The 15,613-nt window shown below is 47.6% G+C and overlaps 2 protein-coding genes across 8 annotated transcripts in view; both read left to right on the top strand.

Annotated features, from left to right (window-relative positions):
- The window catches only part of LOC104912190, a 4,628-nt gene extending 1,905 nt beyond the window's left edge, over positions 1-2,723 (top strand). The window contains exons 3-6 of one of the 2 annotated variants that reach the window (XM_010715300.3): positions 1-243; positions 760-864; positions 1,521-1,588; positions 2,135-2,723. The exon at positions 1-243 is cut by the window's left edge and continues 1 nt beyond it. In XM_010715300.3, the coding sequence (XP_010713602.1) occupies positions 1-243; positions 760-864; positions 1,521-1,588; positions 2,135-2,338 (620 nt within the window). In that variant the 3' untranslated portion in view covers positions 2,339-2,723. The remainder of the gene's footprint in view (positions 244-759; positions 865-1,520; positions 1,589-2,134) is intronic. The other variant, XM_010715302.3, reaches the window with a different exon arrangement.
- Positions 2,724-7,800: 5,077 nt separating this feature from the next.
- The window catches only part of LOC104912189 (natural killer cell receptor 2B4-like), an 8,733-nt gene continuing 920 nt past the window's right edge, over positions 7,801-15,613 (top strand). Inside the window, exons 1-11 of one of the 6 annotated variants that reach the window (XR_794455.3) lie at positions 7,807-8,181; positions 9,853-10,191; positions 11,079-11,348; positions 11,916-12,032; positions 12,548-12,649; positions 13,003-13,125; positions 13,286-13,378; positions 13,601-13,693; positions 13,890-13,947; positions 14,489-14,599; positions 14,864-15,227. Coding sequence is in view for 5 of the 6 variants with exons in the window: in XM_010715295.3 (XP_010713597.1) it covers positions 8,136-8,181; positions 9,853-10,191; positions 11,079-11,348; positions 11,916-12,032; positions 12,548-12,649; positions 13,003-13,125; positions 13,286-13,378; positions 13,601-13,693; positions 13,890-13,947; positions 14,489-14,540 (1,293 nt within the window). In the remaining variant the exon portion in view is untranslated. Of the gene's footprint in view, positions 9,783-9,852; positions 10,192-11,078; positions 11,349-11,915; positions 12,033-12,547; positions 12,650-13,002; positions 13,126-13,285; positions 13,379-13,600; positions 13,694-13,889; positions 13,948-14,488; positions 14,645-14,863; positions 15,228-15,613 lie in introns of those variants that run through there. The other 5 variants (XM_010715295.3, XM_031554664.1, XM_010715299.3 and 2 more) reach the window with 5 other exon arrangements.

Here is a 15,613-nt window from a genome sequence, read left to right as displayed (position 1 = left end):
CGGTGCACAACTGCTCCCTGGATGTTTGGGGAGCTCCCAAGAAATGCTCTGCAGTAATTTTCCCTCACCCCTCATACAAGCACCGCATTGAGGTCTTCCCTGAGAACGCATCCCTGCTGCTGCGGGACCTGCAGCTCAGTGACAGCGGGGTGTACAGCATTGCCTTCCCACAGCAAACACAAAGCAGGCAGATCACCCTGGCCGTGCACAAGCAGCACGTTTCCACTGAGCATCCTGACAGAGGTAAGTGCCCGTGTGCCTGGTCAGATTCCTCCAGCAATGTCCAGTACATGGGAGCATCAGGCACGGGCTGCAATTTGGGTCATGTTTCTATTGGGATGAACTACTGCAGCCAAGGGAGAATTTCCAGGCGTATCACAACTATTGCTGGTTGTGCTGCTCTTTTGTAGGAGGAAAACCACCTTGTTCTGCTCTGCCTGCTAAATTAGAAGTATGAGAGCTTCTTGTACATGCAGCTGGTTGTCTTGTCTTTGTGTGAAATGAATGGCTGCAGAAGGGAGAGATGGGCTCAGAAAATGAAACACTGGGTCTGAGTCCTGTGCCTGAGGCAATCCACTATTTGCTGGGTTTAATAGGGTGCTTGCAGATAAATCAGTAGCCACAGAGGCTGTGAAACATACGCCAAATATTCTTCTTTCACTTTGGTGCCAGCAAAGAAAATTATCTCTGCTGTGCTATCTGCCACCCCCACATTCCTTTGGGAAGCACTCACAGCAGCTGTTATCTTCCAAACACCAGGCACCAAGGCCACCAAGGCCCAAGACTACTATTACTACATAATTGGAGTTTGCTCCCTTATCGGCCTCTTTCTGCTGCTCCTGGTCCTCTGCATACGGCGGCGAGGTAGGTAGATTTGTTCCTACATTTCTCCCTTTGGGGCTGCACTTCTGGGGATGTTCCTGGGGGATAAAGGCAGTGGAGGGCTCTTCTCACCAAACTATTCCTTCCCTAAGAGCTCCTTAGATGTGCCCCTCCTCCGTTCGTAAAAGGTTCCAAGTTTGTGATGCAGCTTAACGAAGCAGAAGTACAGCACGGGCAGTTGTGGTGGTTTTCTGCAGAACTTTGCATGTTTTAGTGCTGATAACAGAACTGAGATACAGCATTACATCTAATCCATAGAAGAGGTACAATTGATGGACTCAGAAATGCAGCCTCTGAGCGTGGCTGTGATTATTTTGTTGTAGACACCTTAAAACTCCAGCTGGGGAGAATATCCTAGGGTGTGTCCACTTGAAAATAAACCTTCAAGATGCAGGTCTCCACAGCTTCCATCAACACCATCACCCCTGAGGATGGAAGGAAATGCATTAGTTTCCAAGTGGGAGATTTCACTTGTACTTGGGTAAAATAGCCACAGAAATCTCCATCTTGACGACAAAATCCATGTCAGCCCCTGGTGAAAGTGCCAACAGTGTACCTCTGGGTCCTCAGGGCTTGGGGAGAGGGAGGGCACAGCACATCTGTGTGTCTGTCAGGTACTAAAACTCTCTTTTTCTCAGGTGCATTGTGGAAGATGAGAACCATTACACAGCAGCAGGTACAGGAAAATCTTCTGAAAGCTCCTTGGGTAAATGCTAACTGCTGGCTTCAGTATGATGCACTGAGCTGCAGGAATAGGTTGCTGAATATAAAATTAGGAAGTTAATTCAGTGCTGTCAGAGTAAGTTGTGAAGTGCCTGCCCTTCCCCCAGCTGCACAGTTCCCCTTTGCCTCCTTCCCAGAGCCCAAAGGAGCTGTTTTTAGGGATCTGAGAAGCTTGAAGACAGCTTTGACCAACAGCAGCATCGAGGAAGGATGGTTACATGCAGAGAAATATGGAGGCAGTATTTCTTCCCTGATTGCCAGCCTTGTGAATTTATGTTCAGAATGTCTTTGGGGTCCATGTGGGCCATCTAGGGACTCAGCTCATGCAGGGTTCCACCTGTGAGAAATAAAACCCACAGGAAGATTCAAAGGAAACAAATAGGAAACATGAGAGCAGGACTGCCCCAGCTGCTCTGCAGGCTGTGTTTCATGTAGGACCTGGCTTTGTCTGAAAGGTCCTTGGGTAAAATGCATGTGGTCAGCAGCTCTGGATCCCTTCTAATCCCAGCACCTTTGGTGTTTTCTCCAGGCCTCAAACACAGAGGATATCCACATGGAAAACACCGTGGTAGGGGACATGGCAACAATTTATGCCACAGTTGGAGAAGACTTTGAAGGGACAAAGCCAAGAGCATTACCAGAGACTCTCTACACATCCGTAAACTTCCCTCAACTGCCTTCTGCTTCAGCTTCGAACTTTGCAGGAAATAGATGTGCAGCAGAGCCAAGGTGATGCTGTTGCCACTCCGTCCCTTGTGATCAGACCTTTGGTGAGCCCCCTCGTGCCCATGGAGTGTTTAAGTGCTTGGAGCAACTTATGGAAATGCATTAGCTTGCCCCAAACCGCAGTTTCTCTTGAATTTGAGGAATGATCTGCTTTTAGTTTTATCTTGAGATTTCCGGAGAGCACAGAGACGCTGAATGCAAGAGAAAGATGCCTAAAGCAAAGGCAAAACAGTTCACCCATGAGAAGCTCGCTGCCAGAGACATGCCTTAATTTGAGGGGTGATGGAGAACATTGAATGTATTTCAGTCGTGCATCCCAGGGTCCCTTACCAATTGCTTGTCATATTAAAAGAATGTACAAAGATCTTTGGACCTGGTGTCCTTGTTTTTATGAGTATGCTAAGTAATACTTGAACAGACCCTTTCTGAAATAAACTTTGCTCAACCTTGGGGTCCCACAGCAGTAGCATTTTAGGGTCTCTACAAAATGCAGTGAGAACATGGATAATTTTGTTCCTCTCTGGGTTTCATGGAAAACTAGATAATGTACTGAAACTTGGGGCCCCATCAGTAATAAATGGACATTAGGACTGGGTAAGAGTGCTAGGCATCTCCCAACCACAACCAGGCTTGGAGACAGCACAGAAGCTGTCTGCTGCTGCCTCCCTCCCATTTGAGTGCTCCTCTGTTGTCTGGGATAATGTTCAAGAGGGATGACAATGGTAATGGTGGTCAAAGCCCCTCTACTGGCACCAGCTGAAGTACAGGGCTGTTCTACCCTTGTGAAACCCTGCTGATGTTCATTGTGGCAGTTTTTCTTCTGAAAACAGAAGTGCTTTGTGATGATAAAACCACAAAAGCTGAAAAGCTGCCTTAGGTATGAACAGTGCCTTTGCAGTGGTTATCATAAGACCTCAAGCATCAGGGAAGAAGAAAGAACCAAAAAAGTGAAGCAGCAGCAAATAAGTGCATAGGAACTGTGGGTGTCAGTTTTGAGGCTGACGCACCTGTGGTCACTGCCTCACTGCTTGTCCTTAAGCACAGCTTGCAGTGTCCCTGCCTGGCTTCTAAAAGATTTGGAAACACCATCCATGGAGAGCAGGGGAAGGCGAGGGAGGACTGCCGAGTGCACAGACCTACTCTTCTGCAGCTGTGAGCCCTATCAGAAAAGTCTCCCAGGTGTCTGCTAAGCAACAAAGTAACCTCAATACTGCAGCAAAATTAACCCATAGATCTAAATTTGTAACAAACAGCGTTCACTCAGAAACACAACCGCCTCACTGTGAGCCTTACATCTCCCAGAGCAGCTTCTTGGAGAAGACATCTTCGGAGAGCCCAGCCCCTGAGATGTCATCTGTAAAGAGGATCTGCAGGGCAGGAGGCATTAAATCCTCCCTGTGGGACTAGGATCTTGTAGGGTGGCAGCAGGGAGAGCTTGTAAGAGGTCCAAGTCCAAGTCCATGCTCAGCTAATGCACAGTGAGCAGAAATGCCCATCCTTCCATGGGATTTCTCAAGTCCAGGAATTGACCTGACTGTGGCACCCAACACATAACGAGCTGATCTCAGCTCAAGTGCTTTTTGTAGGAACTTGCTACAGGCTGCTGAGATGTGACACTAAGATTTGGGCAAGGTAATGCAGCTTCTCTCTTGGCATGAGAACATATATTAGCAAACAGTGGAAAGACTGTCTGCAGAGCGGCTGGTGTCTATTGGTGAGTGGCAAGGTGCAACACTGAGACCAGTTGTCTGCAGTTTTGTGCTAATGAGGCTTGCCAAGTCCTGCCCTCCATGCTGGGTCATACACAAATGAGATAGCTGTGCTTGTAACACGGTGTAGTTGAAACTACACTTATTTGATAGACTGCAAGAGTAGCCCAGGGGACAGGAAAGCAGGACTTCATTCAGCAGGGAGGTGTGGGGAGTCATAGAATCATAGAATTGTAACGATCAGAAAAGACTCCTAGGATCATCTAGTCCTATCACAGTCCCATCATAGATTCCCCACAGCAACCCATGGTTCCGCTTGCATCCCACGCTATGTGCAAAACACAGAGCAAACTGCAGAAACCAGTAGAGCACAAACTACAAGAGAAAGGAGGGATGGTTGGCCACAATTTCTCCATAAGGTTTGTCTGCTGCCCAGTTCCTGCCCTCTTCCCTCTCCCCGCCCTGACGTTCTGCTCTCCCTCTTGCTTCATGTTCTACCAGTGACATTTTGTCCCCCCCTCCGCCATGTCATGGCTTCTAACTTGTGCTGCAGCCTCATCGGCTGCCTCTGTCTTTCCATTTCCTCTTCTGAGCAGCTTCTTCACAGGGCTTTGTGCCTCTGGCCCCTTCTCTGCCTGCCCTTTGTAGCTCTTAAAGGTCAGTGTGGCTTTCTTTGCGGCTGCTAATGGCTTGGTGCTCGCAGGCCCCCCCTCAGACACTGCTGGCTGCATCTCAGAGTAGCTTCCTCTGCCGGATACTTGCAGCCTTTGATTTTAAAGACTCACCTAGTGCACTGTTCCTCTCAGCAGCCCTGCTGCTTGTCCTAGCCTCTTCTTCCATGTTTTAACTCATCCTATGTGGCTGAAAGTCATCTCCTGCTGAGAACAACCTGCTCTGAGTGGGGCAGGGGACCTGGTGACGAAGGGCATGGAAAATCCCAACATACTTGATGCCTTCTTCTCAGTCTTCACCAGTAAGACCAGTCTTCCTTGGTTGGAGGGGAGCAGGTTAGGGAGCACCCAAGCCAACTGGATGTATGTAGGCACATGGGGCCTGATGGGATGCACCTACAAGCTCTGAGGGAGGGTCTGATGGTGTGGCAAGGCTGCTCTTGGTTGTCTCTGGGAGGCTGTGACAATTGAGAGAGGTTCATGAAGGCTGGTGGAGGGCAAACATCACTCCTGCATTAAGAAAGGAGGACCATGGGGAGCTCCAGTCTGGTCAGCCTCCCCTTAAATCCTGAGTAGGTGAGGGAAACCACTTCCCAATATGTGACAGGCAAGAAATCTACTGGGAAGAGTCAGAGTGGATTTATGGATGAGAAATCCCACTTAACCAACCTGACGTGGTTCTGCACTGAAGTGGCTGGTTGCTAGATGAGGGCAGAGCAGTGGATGATGCTTTACCTCAGCCTCAGCGAGGTTTTTCACGCCATCTCCCAAAACTTCCTCATAGAGAAGTTGATAAAGTGTGGGTTGGATAAGTGAATTTATCAAACTGGTGGGGCTGAAGAATCAGGCCAAGACATTCAAAACCAAACAGAACATGGTCCTGGTGACCATCTGTAAGAGACCCTGTGTGAACAAGGCATTGGATTAGAAAAAGTGCCTGTAGGCCTCCACTGCCCTGCCATTCTAGGACTCTGACATCCAATTTACTTAGAGCAAAAAAGTGTCATGGACTTCACCAGAACTGATCTGGTGGAGAAGTTGCATTACTGATTTTTTCCTCTCTTTTAAAACTATGTGGAGAATTTAGAAAAGCTCTGGGTAAAGCCTTCAGCCAAACACCTTCCTGGCAAAGGCCAGGATGCTCCAAACTGCCTGCAAGAGGAATGCTGAGATCGACCAACAAACATAATTTTTTTCTTCATCCTGACACTTCTGATTTCTAGCAGAGACCAATGATTGCCCCTTCATGACGAGCTGGGTTACAGCAAATGGGGCTGGGAAAGTGAGGTCTGAGGCTGTGCCTTTGGACAGGCTGTGACATTGGGTACATATGTGCTGATAGTCAGCTACTCTTATCTCTCTCCAACCGCAAGAAGGTGCTGTGGTCCAAAGGAGCTTGTGTGCAAACTCTTCCTTGCAGCCAGTATTTACAGGTTCGTGCTGCTGTGTTTGCTGTTTGATCTCTTCCAGACCTTTAAAAGGTACAGGGTGCAACACAAGTGCCAGAAAAGCTTTTGAAGTGATTATGAAAGGATTTAACTAATTTTTAATGTCACCCATTTAAGATTAAATGTAGAATATTACTTTCCTTCCAACAAACTGAGGAAGGAATAACGTGGTGGAGTATCATGACTGATAAGTGTGTCTCTTTGCAGAGGTGGGTATGGATGTTGGGGACATGGTGGGAGCATTGCTTCCAGGGAGGGGACAGAACTGCTGCTCCCAATGACAAATCACATTTTTCTGCTGCATTTTAACACCAGCACTTTCACACTTGTTTTGGTTGCTTTTAGTTTTGTGGCTGTCCTGAGCATGCTGGCTGCAGCATTATGACTGAATACAAATGTCCGGTGATGTGACCCTGCACTGAGGAACTGACGAACAGAGAGCCTGCAGTTTGCTAAGCAAAGGAAAATAGAGAAGTTTTATTAAAAATGAAAATGCACTGTTGGCAATAAAACGGCATGAAAAGATCCAAGTGGGAACAGCCTGTGCTTTAACAAAACAAAACAAAACAAAACAAAACAAAATAAAAAGGAAAAATATGGGGGGGATCACAGGCTGTGAGAAATCATAGGGTTAGAAGCATCAAAACTCAGAGATGGGCCTTCAAGGTATGCATGGGTTTCACATGTGGCTAAAAATGCTGAGGTAACCTTATCAGAAGCATCAGAGAAAGCTAATTCAGCCTACGTAGTGGTGTCATAAATATTAAATTTAGGGGTGGATGTACTCCAGATGCTAAATTTGGGTGGTGAGTCACTGGAGCAGGTTGCCCAGAGAAGTTTTATGGAAATGGTCAAAGTCAGGTTGGAGAGGGTTCTGAGCAACCTGATGTAGTGAGATGTCCCTGCCCACGGCAAGAGGTTGGATCAGAGGACCATCACCCAACACAAACCAATTAGTGCTTCTATGATGCTGCATAGTAAAATGAGGAACAATGTGGGGAAAGTAATTATGGGAGTATTTATTTAGAAAGAGACAAAGACAGAGAAAGGAAGGGTCAAGAAGTGGGAAAGAGGACAGTAAAATATGAAAGCCAAACATGGGTCAGAAAAGGGCTGTTGTCAGGTGGTTCAAATGAGTTCCATGGCTCAGATGCAACATGGACAGGGGTGATGGAGCTGCCAGACATCAATATGTTGGTGGTGCTTCCACCCGTCACTTCCTAAGGCTTTGCAGCCTGGTCCCAGCATCCATCTCACTCTGGTTCCGATGGCCCAGAGGAGCCAGATGGAGCCAGCTATGCTCAGCAGGCAACCTTTCTCTGGAGCTCTGGCTCCGAGCTCCAACCTTCCCAAGCCTCTCATCTCTCTGACCATTAAACGTGGTCCCCGGGTGCTCCTTCAGATCACGCTCCCTTAAAATGAAATTCCTCTTGCAGAAAGAAAGCTTGTGGCACATGGGTAATCCTATTCTATATCTGCCTTGGTGGAGAAACAGATTAAGGGGTGAGAAACCACCTCAGGGAACTGGGATGCTCTCTGGGGGAGGATGGTGAGCTGTAAAAAAGAGATGGAAATGGATCTTCTGACCTCAGCTGGAATTTATACTACTTTCCAAATGGAAATAGGAACTCCTCCTGGAGTGGGTTCTTCCCCTGGCCACCAATTGTTGCATTTCTTGCAGGAGCACAGCCTGGCTCCTTAGGACAAGGCGCCCTGCTCCCTGCGGGAACGGGATCGGGATGGACATCACAACGGCGGGGAGGGAGCGGCTGCTGCCGGCAGAAACCTCCCAGGAAGGAGGAGAAGCTGCAGCAAAGGGCAGAGAGGGGCGGCCAGCGGGGAGACGTGAGCCTAGAGCCAGCGCAGCCTCAGCACTGCCCTCCGGAGCAGAGCCACACAGCTCCTCGCAAGCAGTAACCTAACTTGGAATTAGTATTTTTTAAATACAGCAATTTTGAATCTTTTCTGCTCGACGGATGCTGCTGCACCACCCCGTGGAGCTGCTGGGGATGCTTCTGGCAGGTAAATGGGGGTTTGATGCCACCCAGTGGGCTCGAGTCTGAATCCTCACCTGAATCTTACACCTTACAGGTGTAAGCAGTTGGGCAGTTATGCATGGGGATCGCTGGCCTATAAAGGGCCAGGCTTTTTTTTTGTTTGTTTTTTGTTTTTGTTTTTTTTTTTTAAAGTGGGGCTAAATACTCACCCTGCTAGGAAGGAGTATGTCTGCTTTGTCACTCAAAGGCAGAGGAGATAGATGCAGCTCAGGAGAATGGCACTGAGGCTAAAAGCTTTCTGCAGGTAGGTTCATACAGAGATCAATATAGGTGACAACACAACGTTTATTGCAGTCATAGGAATAATCTTGCTGGTCTTAATGTATGTACTGGCTGGCTTGAGGAGCAAATAGACAAAGGTTTTCAGGCTGAGCGTTTAAAGTGGGAAAAAGACACAGTTGTCCAGATGTCGTAGTGTTTGTGGATGCTGAGCACCTACACAATGAGCTTAGGCTATTGCAGTTGTAAAAAGAAGTTTATAATGGAGTATTTTCTCTTATTTCATGTTGATGATGTTGTGTGAAGAGTGTTCTTCTGTAACAAAGGGATTTTCTGTTAAAAACTCATTTATCCTCCTTGCACACATATCTTATGTGGTGGAGGCACAGCAATGAAGCCCCATGGCTGTTTCTATAGGTTACCAGTACGAGAACTGGATAAAACATCGGCTGTGCCTGTTTTGTTTGCCTTGTTATGGCTGACTTCTATCCTGTGTTGCAAAATTGTGAAGGGAAATAACAAGTTTGCTCAGGAAGGATGGTTTTCAAGAGGGTTTGCAGTGTGAATGTATAGCAACAGCTTTCGCTGGAACTGAGACATGGTGGAGGAAGAGGAAGAAGCACAGCCTTCACTGCCTGCTGGGTCTCTGCTGCTGCTCCTCACCTCAGCCCACCTCCAGCAGGATGCTCAGGGTTAGCCTGGCTGTCCTGTTAGGGGAAGAGTGCCTCAAACAGAAACCTTGGAGTTCCCATCAGCAGAGGCGTGGGTGTGTTTGTTATGCTTGTAGTGCTAGCTGCAATTCATTGGGTTTGTGCCTGGCTAAAAAATAACCTTTCTTTCATGACTGTTATCATTTCTAGGTAAACAAATACCATTCCTCTCATTTCCTCTTCCTCTAGACTAATTAAACTCATCTTCATTTGTTTGCTTGTAAGGACTCCATTTTACAAGCCAAGATTTTAGCAGTTATTTTTGCCTGGCTTTCCCTGAAAACTCTCTATTCCACTTGGTCAGGGAGCTGTGATCCCTTGAAGTCCTCAGAGCCTCATGAAAAACCCAATTGACATGCATTTTGGGGAAGCAGCTCTATCCCTCTTGGGTGGGAGCATATAAATGCTTTCAGCTCCGAATTAAATCAGGAACTGTGAGTGAGATGCTTGGAAAGTGCCTTCTGGGCACAGACTGGTAGGGAAAGCACAGATCTTGTGTAGAAAAGGCCTCAGCCCTGCAGGCAGATGCTCAGACCATCCAATATAAGCTCCAGATGGGATATCACACTGCCTGATGGAGATGGGTTATAAGACATGAAGACCAAGCTGTCCAGATTCTACCAGTGTCCTTGGCACAGTGAGTACCATTCCCAAGACTTGCTCCATTTCCCTGGTTTGTCTTCTTTTCATCATCTTCTATCATCCAGGGATGCTGGTGCCTTTGAAACAGGCTGCAGAAGTGGAGAGAGCCCTGCAGAGAAGAGTGGCCATGGTGGGTTCCTCAGTGCTGCTTGCGGGGCCGCTTAACGTCACGCTCATCCACTCCATACAATGGGAGCACCTCAATGGCACTGCTTCCCACACCATCCTGCAGTATGAGAGGCACAACCTGACCATCCACACGCCATACATTGCACGAGCCCATCTGCATGCATCCAATGGATCTCTCCTCCTGGACGACCTACAGGAAAGCGACAGTGGCATCTACAGAGTGACTGTCAACCAGGCAGAAAAGGAGAGCTTGTCAATATTGCTGGATGTCCTCAGTAAGTGGTGGCTATGAGAGAGAGGAGTGGGGTGATGGATGCAGGCAATATTTTTGAACATATATGGATTATCAGCCTAGCAAAAGGGTATGGGGAAGAGATTTGGGCCAAGCCTGACAGGCCAGTGATGGGGAGCTTGGACCAGCTGTGGGTAGAGACCTTCCCAGAACTCTGGGAGACTACCAGATCTGGTGATGCTGCTTCAGCATCTGGATATGACAAAGGGCTCAACCCTATACTGGAAGGTCTCTTCCATCCCTTCTTTTCTGCTCTCAGAGAAGAGATGGAGAGGCTGGCAGGGTTGTGGCTGGTGTCACCCATGCTGCATCACTTCCAAGGGAAGCTGGCATCACTAATGGAGTGAAGCCCAGCAGGGTGATCTTCATGGAGAAGCCACCAAAATTGTCCCTCACACACCATACTGCCCGTGGCTCTTTGCTACTTCCACGCAAAGTGCTGTTGCTGAGATAAGAGCATGCTTTAATAACGCACGAGTCCCTTCTTGATGTTGCTCTTGCCAATTCCCTTAATTTGCTCTGATTATTTTCTTTCTAGTAATGTTGCTACCATGATCTTACTGCAACTTCTCTGACGCAGAGAAATTTGCTTTTGTTTCCCTCTTTTTTTTTTTCCCCCTTGTGCATTAGATGTGCTGTGTTAACCCAAATATGATTTAAAAAAAAAAATAAAATGACGTAACTAGGAGTACTAAATAAATGCCAGAAAGCCCAGCACCCTTGTGCAGTGCAAGACTTTCTAGCAAAAGTCACCTGCAATCACATCCTTGCGGATTAAAGGATGCTTTAATGAACATTACCACCCTGATCCCCACTGTGGATGGTCCTGTTCAGGTCTGAGAGAAGTGCTGGTGTTTGTTTCCTTTCCAGAACCCGTGTCTCACCCTCAGCTCTGGAGCAGTGGCCTGGTGGCCAGGGCGAGCGGTGAGGTACTGTGTGAGGTAGCAGAGGGCAGGGCAGACATCTTCACCTGGAAGAAGGATGGGCAGATGCTTCCCCCGGACAGAAGTTACCACCTCTCTGGAAGCCTTAGTGTTTTGCACCTGAGGATGGTAAAGAAATCGGACTGTGGCTCCTACTCCTGCAATGCCAGCAATGGGATAAGTTGGCAGGAGACCTCCCTGAATGTCACTGTTGCAGGTGATCACTAAAATAGTGGCTAAAAATGAGCTTCCCATGGGCTGCCCTGAGGGCATGGGGCTGCTCTCCAGAACTCAACATCTTCCTTTGCTCCACCTGTCCCCAGTATCCCTTGGTTACTTGTTACTTCATTTCATTCTTCTTCCTCCACCTCCCAAGGTCTTGCCACCCAGGATGTCCATGTGCTGTCAACCAGAGCTCGCTATTGTAGGATGATAGGAAGCAATTTGCAGTCTTCCATCCCACCTCTAGCCAGCGCCAAGCCACAGAGCTTGGGGCAATAAGCAGTAGAATTTGGCCATTCCTTCTTAGAGAATGTCCCTAAGCCCAGGTAAACATCTCAACTGCTAAAGCAGTGGTGGGCAGGATATGGTCAGAGTGTTGGGCACACTCCCAACTGGGTGTTTCATGGACCAGAGCCTCCAGCAGAAATAAATCCACCAGCTGGTAAACTGAGAAATCCAACCTAGCCATGGTAGAACTCCATGGCCCACTAGAGCCCTCCATGCTGATCCTACTGTGACATCGCTCCCAGCTTCATGGATTGTTTTGCTCTTTTTTTCCCAGGTCTCTCTCCTCCCTTGCAGGATGTGCTGAGGATTTCAGTGGTTGCTCTGGTTTTTGCTGCTGTCTCAGGATGGGGCATAATTTTTCCTGTCTGCCAGTCTGAAAAGCTAAGAATAAGTGAGTCTGCACTGGGCTGAACACCCAGTTTTGTCTTCCAGTGGTGTTGAGTGAGCAGCAATGCTGTGGGAAGAGATGGTAACCAACTCATGCCCCCTTCCTGATGACTAAACATCTCCCCTTCTCATCTGGAGGCTTATCTTAAGAGTAAACTCTCCTTGGTTGTTTTAATAAGAAAACTAATTTTGTTATGTTTTCAGGTCAGGTTGAACCCTAGCATATCCTTACATAATTTTGCTCAGAGCGTTGAAGTGACTGAGAGACACATTAATAGAAAATTGTAGCATCTCTGAGCATTTTCATTCCAAGACTCCATTTTAATAAAGTATTTTATATACTCTGTGCCATGGTTGCAGAGCCCTTTATAGCTATCTCTTCTTTTAAGTAGGTCAACCCTACCGTACCCTGGACAGGGACATCCCACTGATGCATCCCACCCAAAAGGAGGGCTGGGGACTGGTGTGGGGCAGCCTGGGGGGGACATAGATGTCACCCCACTCTGCTCTGATGTCTAGGGGGAGAGCTGTGGAGGTGGCTCAGTGCCTACACCTGTGGGCTGGTGTGCATCTCCTCCATCCTGGCTGGCACTGCTGGGCTCCTCTGGATGAGAGAAGAAGGTAAGAGGCATTTTTGGGAGTGTTGCAGTGCAGATCCTAATCCTTTCCCTCACAAAGGGTACAGCATGAAAGAGTAATCATTGGAGTGGGGACCTCATGGGAGATGAAAATCCATCTGAGTGTTGGCTGGAGAGGAGAAGGGCCCTTTATAGAGGAAATGGACCCCTCGGGCTCAACATGTTGTCCTTGGCAAGCTGAGAAACCACCATATGGATTAGACACTCACTTATACTACCAATATGATGGTGGTTCTTTTTCACAAAGCTTTTTCCCAGTGCGTAACTGCAGAAGGGCACTTAAAATGGTAGGCAAATGGAAAGAGTGGTGCTCAGCTCTGTGCTGTTCTCTTCCAGGCCCATCCATTGCTGTCATACTGCCAGAGATTTTCCTTTTGTATGTGACTGTGATCACCTTCTTCGTGGCCTCCACAGTGACATTCCAGCCTACGAAGCTCATCCAGCTCAAAAGCACAGCAGGTGAGCTGTTCAAGAAAGGCAAGAATGGAGATAAAACCGAATGATAAGGGGATTTATTTTGCCACAGATCTTATCACTCATGTACCAAGTCATGCTGGCAGCCCCTGTCCACCTGTGGAAGCACACACTGACACTTCTTTCTTGTCCCTCCCATGGCCAGCACAGCGCACGATGGGCTATGCTGCTCCAGGAGGAGTGCTCTTGGTGGTGCTGACGAGCAGCTTCCAGATGAAGAACATCCACCAACGCCATGGTGAGAAAGTTGTCTGCCATAGCCCTTCTGCTCTACCATTCAGAGCTGGGACTGCTCCAAAAAATCCATCAAGTTGTTGTTGTTGTTGTTTTTTTTCCAGATATTTGCTTTTTTTTTTTTCCCTAAGTGTATTTAAGCATGTTTACATAGTGGCCAACTGCTTTTTTCTTGTCTGACCCTTCTGACTGAGTTTTCTGCTGCTTTTTTCTTATCTGACCACAGAAGAAGGCTGTGCGGCGTTCATGGACGTCACCACCCTTGCGGTCAGCACAGCAGCAGTGTTGGCCCTGCCAATCCTTGCCATCTTCCTCTGCTGTAAGTGCCCCTCTTGTTTCCCTGAGCCCAATGTGAATTATTAAAAAGTTGTTTTTCTCATTCTGAGAAGTCCTCCTAACCTTTCTGGTGACAATATCCCTTCCCTAACCCAGCCCCAGATGCCATCTCCTGAATTCAGTGTCCCATGCTGTTCCTCTCAGGTTGCTTTCAATGATAAATGTGTTTTTTTTCACAGATCATACAACACAGGGGTGGCTGCAGGAACATGACTCCAATTGTGCAGACAAGGAAAGGTACAGCCTTCGTTCCCTTTTCCCATGTAAATTCATAAATATAATCTTGGAGTGAAAAGAGTGGGATATGGAAACCAACACACGCTTTGTTCCAAAGTTTAGACCCCAAGAAAGGTGTAGACCAGCTCTCACCTCTCTATCCCTGATTTCACCCTGGGTCTGTGATGGGATGCTCTGGTGGGGTCCACATCCAGTGCAAATCCAATGCACAGCCTTAGTCAGCTTCTTTGTGCCCCAGCTAAAACCACCCTGAGCTGGAGGAAGGAGTGTCACAGCTGTCTTGTTGGGTTTGGAGATGTGCAAGGTTTGGGGCCTCAGGAGTGGGGCAAGGCTGGACTTGTGGCTCCTCTGATGGTCAGCACATAGAATCACAGAATGGTTTGGGTTGGGAAGGACCTTGAGGATCATTTGGTCCAACACATCTATTAACAGATCAGGTTGCTCAAAGCCACATCCAACCTAACTTTAAGCACCTTCAATGATGGAACACTCACAACTTCTATTACACAGCACCTCACTGTGAGACATTTCTTCTCTCCAGGTCCTTTGAGATGTCCCTGCCCATCAGCAAGGATCCTGATTTAACCTGCTAGACACTGGGGATGTTTCCTGTGTGGCTGGCTCAACATGTTAATGGATCTCAGTTTCATAGGTCTGAGCCTGTGATATTGGTGATATAAAGCAATGAAATTAATCATTTCTGTCTCTTTCTTTAACACAGCACTAGGGATTTCTAATGCACGTTTTCCCATTTATTTTCCACTTTAAAACCAGACTCAGAGTTAGAGTCTAGCCTTTAAAACTAGTTACAAGCATGTCCCCTGATAGTTTATGGCATTAATGAGGCTGTGTATGTTTCTGAGTGTGTGTAGGTAACCAGCCATGCCCACCCCAACTTTTTCCTGCTGCCACACAGGGCCGTGCTTGATGCTTCCTCTCTACGTGCAGAAGACATCAGGGTGATTTGTATGTGTGCTCCCTGTGCACCTCCTGAAGACCTGTGCAAATGGCAGCATCCATGCCTGTGGAGACCTTCATGTGCTTTAAAACTATTTGCTTAAATGCAAATCACTCCGTAGGTGCACTGTGCTTATCACTGGCTGTTGACAATGGCTCCTCTGTTTTCTGCCGAGTTTTTCTGCACAGGAAGGAAAACATGGGGTGTTTTGGAGTGTGGTGTGGAGGCCAAGATATGAGTGTTGCTTGCACAGAGGATTTCTGCCTCCACTGCAGTGTGGGGAGAGCATTCTCTGATGGACCAGACTGCATCTGTTTCAGGGGTGAGGGTTAAGAATTCATTCCTTTCTGCAGCTTTTAAAATCCTCTCCTTCAGTTCTCCCCAAGCAGCAGTAGCTGAGTGCTCGCAGTTCTGTATGTGGGATCCTCAGCGCTGGCCCAAGGAGCAGCAAACATGAATCAAACCCATGATGGGATTTTGCTGCCCCTTGTAAGGGAAGTAATCTCCCTGCAACAGCAAACTCTGACTGGTTACAGATGGCAGTACCTCCTCTGAGGGGCATAGGCCATGTTTGTCTATTTGCCCACCTTCTGTCTCACTTTCCTGTTGCCCTGATACTGTGGGTACATGAAATTATCTATTGACTTTTTGTCTTTGCTTAGTTTTGTTAGCAGTCTTGGTTTCTCTGCAATACCATTAAGCTTAAAA

This window comes from Meleagris gallopavo, chromosome 9, assembly GCF_000146605.3.
Source record: "Meleagris gallopavo isolate NT-WF06-2002-E0010 breed Aviagen turkey brand Nicholas breeding stock chromosome 9, Turkey_5.1, whole genome shotgun sequence".
Classification (NCBI taxonomy): domain Eukaryota; kingdom Metazoa; phylum Chordata; class Aves; order Galliformes; family Phasianidae; genus Meleagris; species Meleagris gallopavo.
The sequence above is the reverse complement of the archived record's forward strand: the minus strand, read 5'-3'. Positions and strand labels throughout refer to the sequence as shown.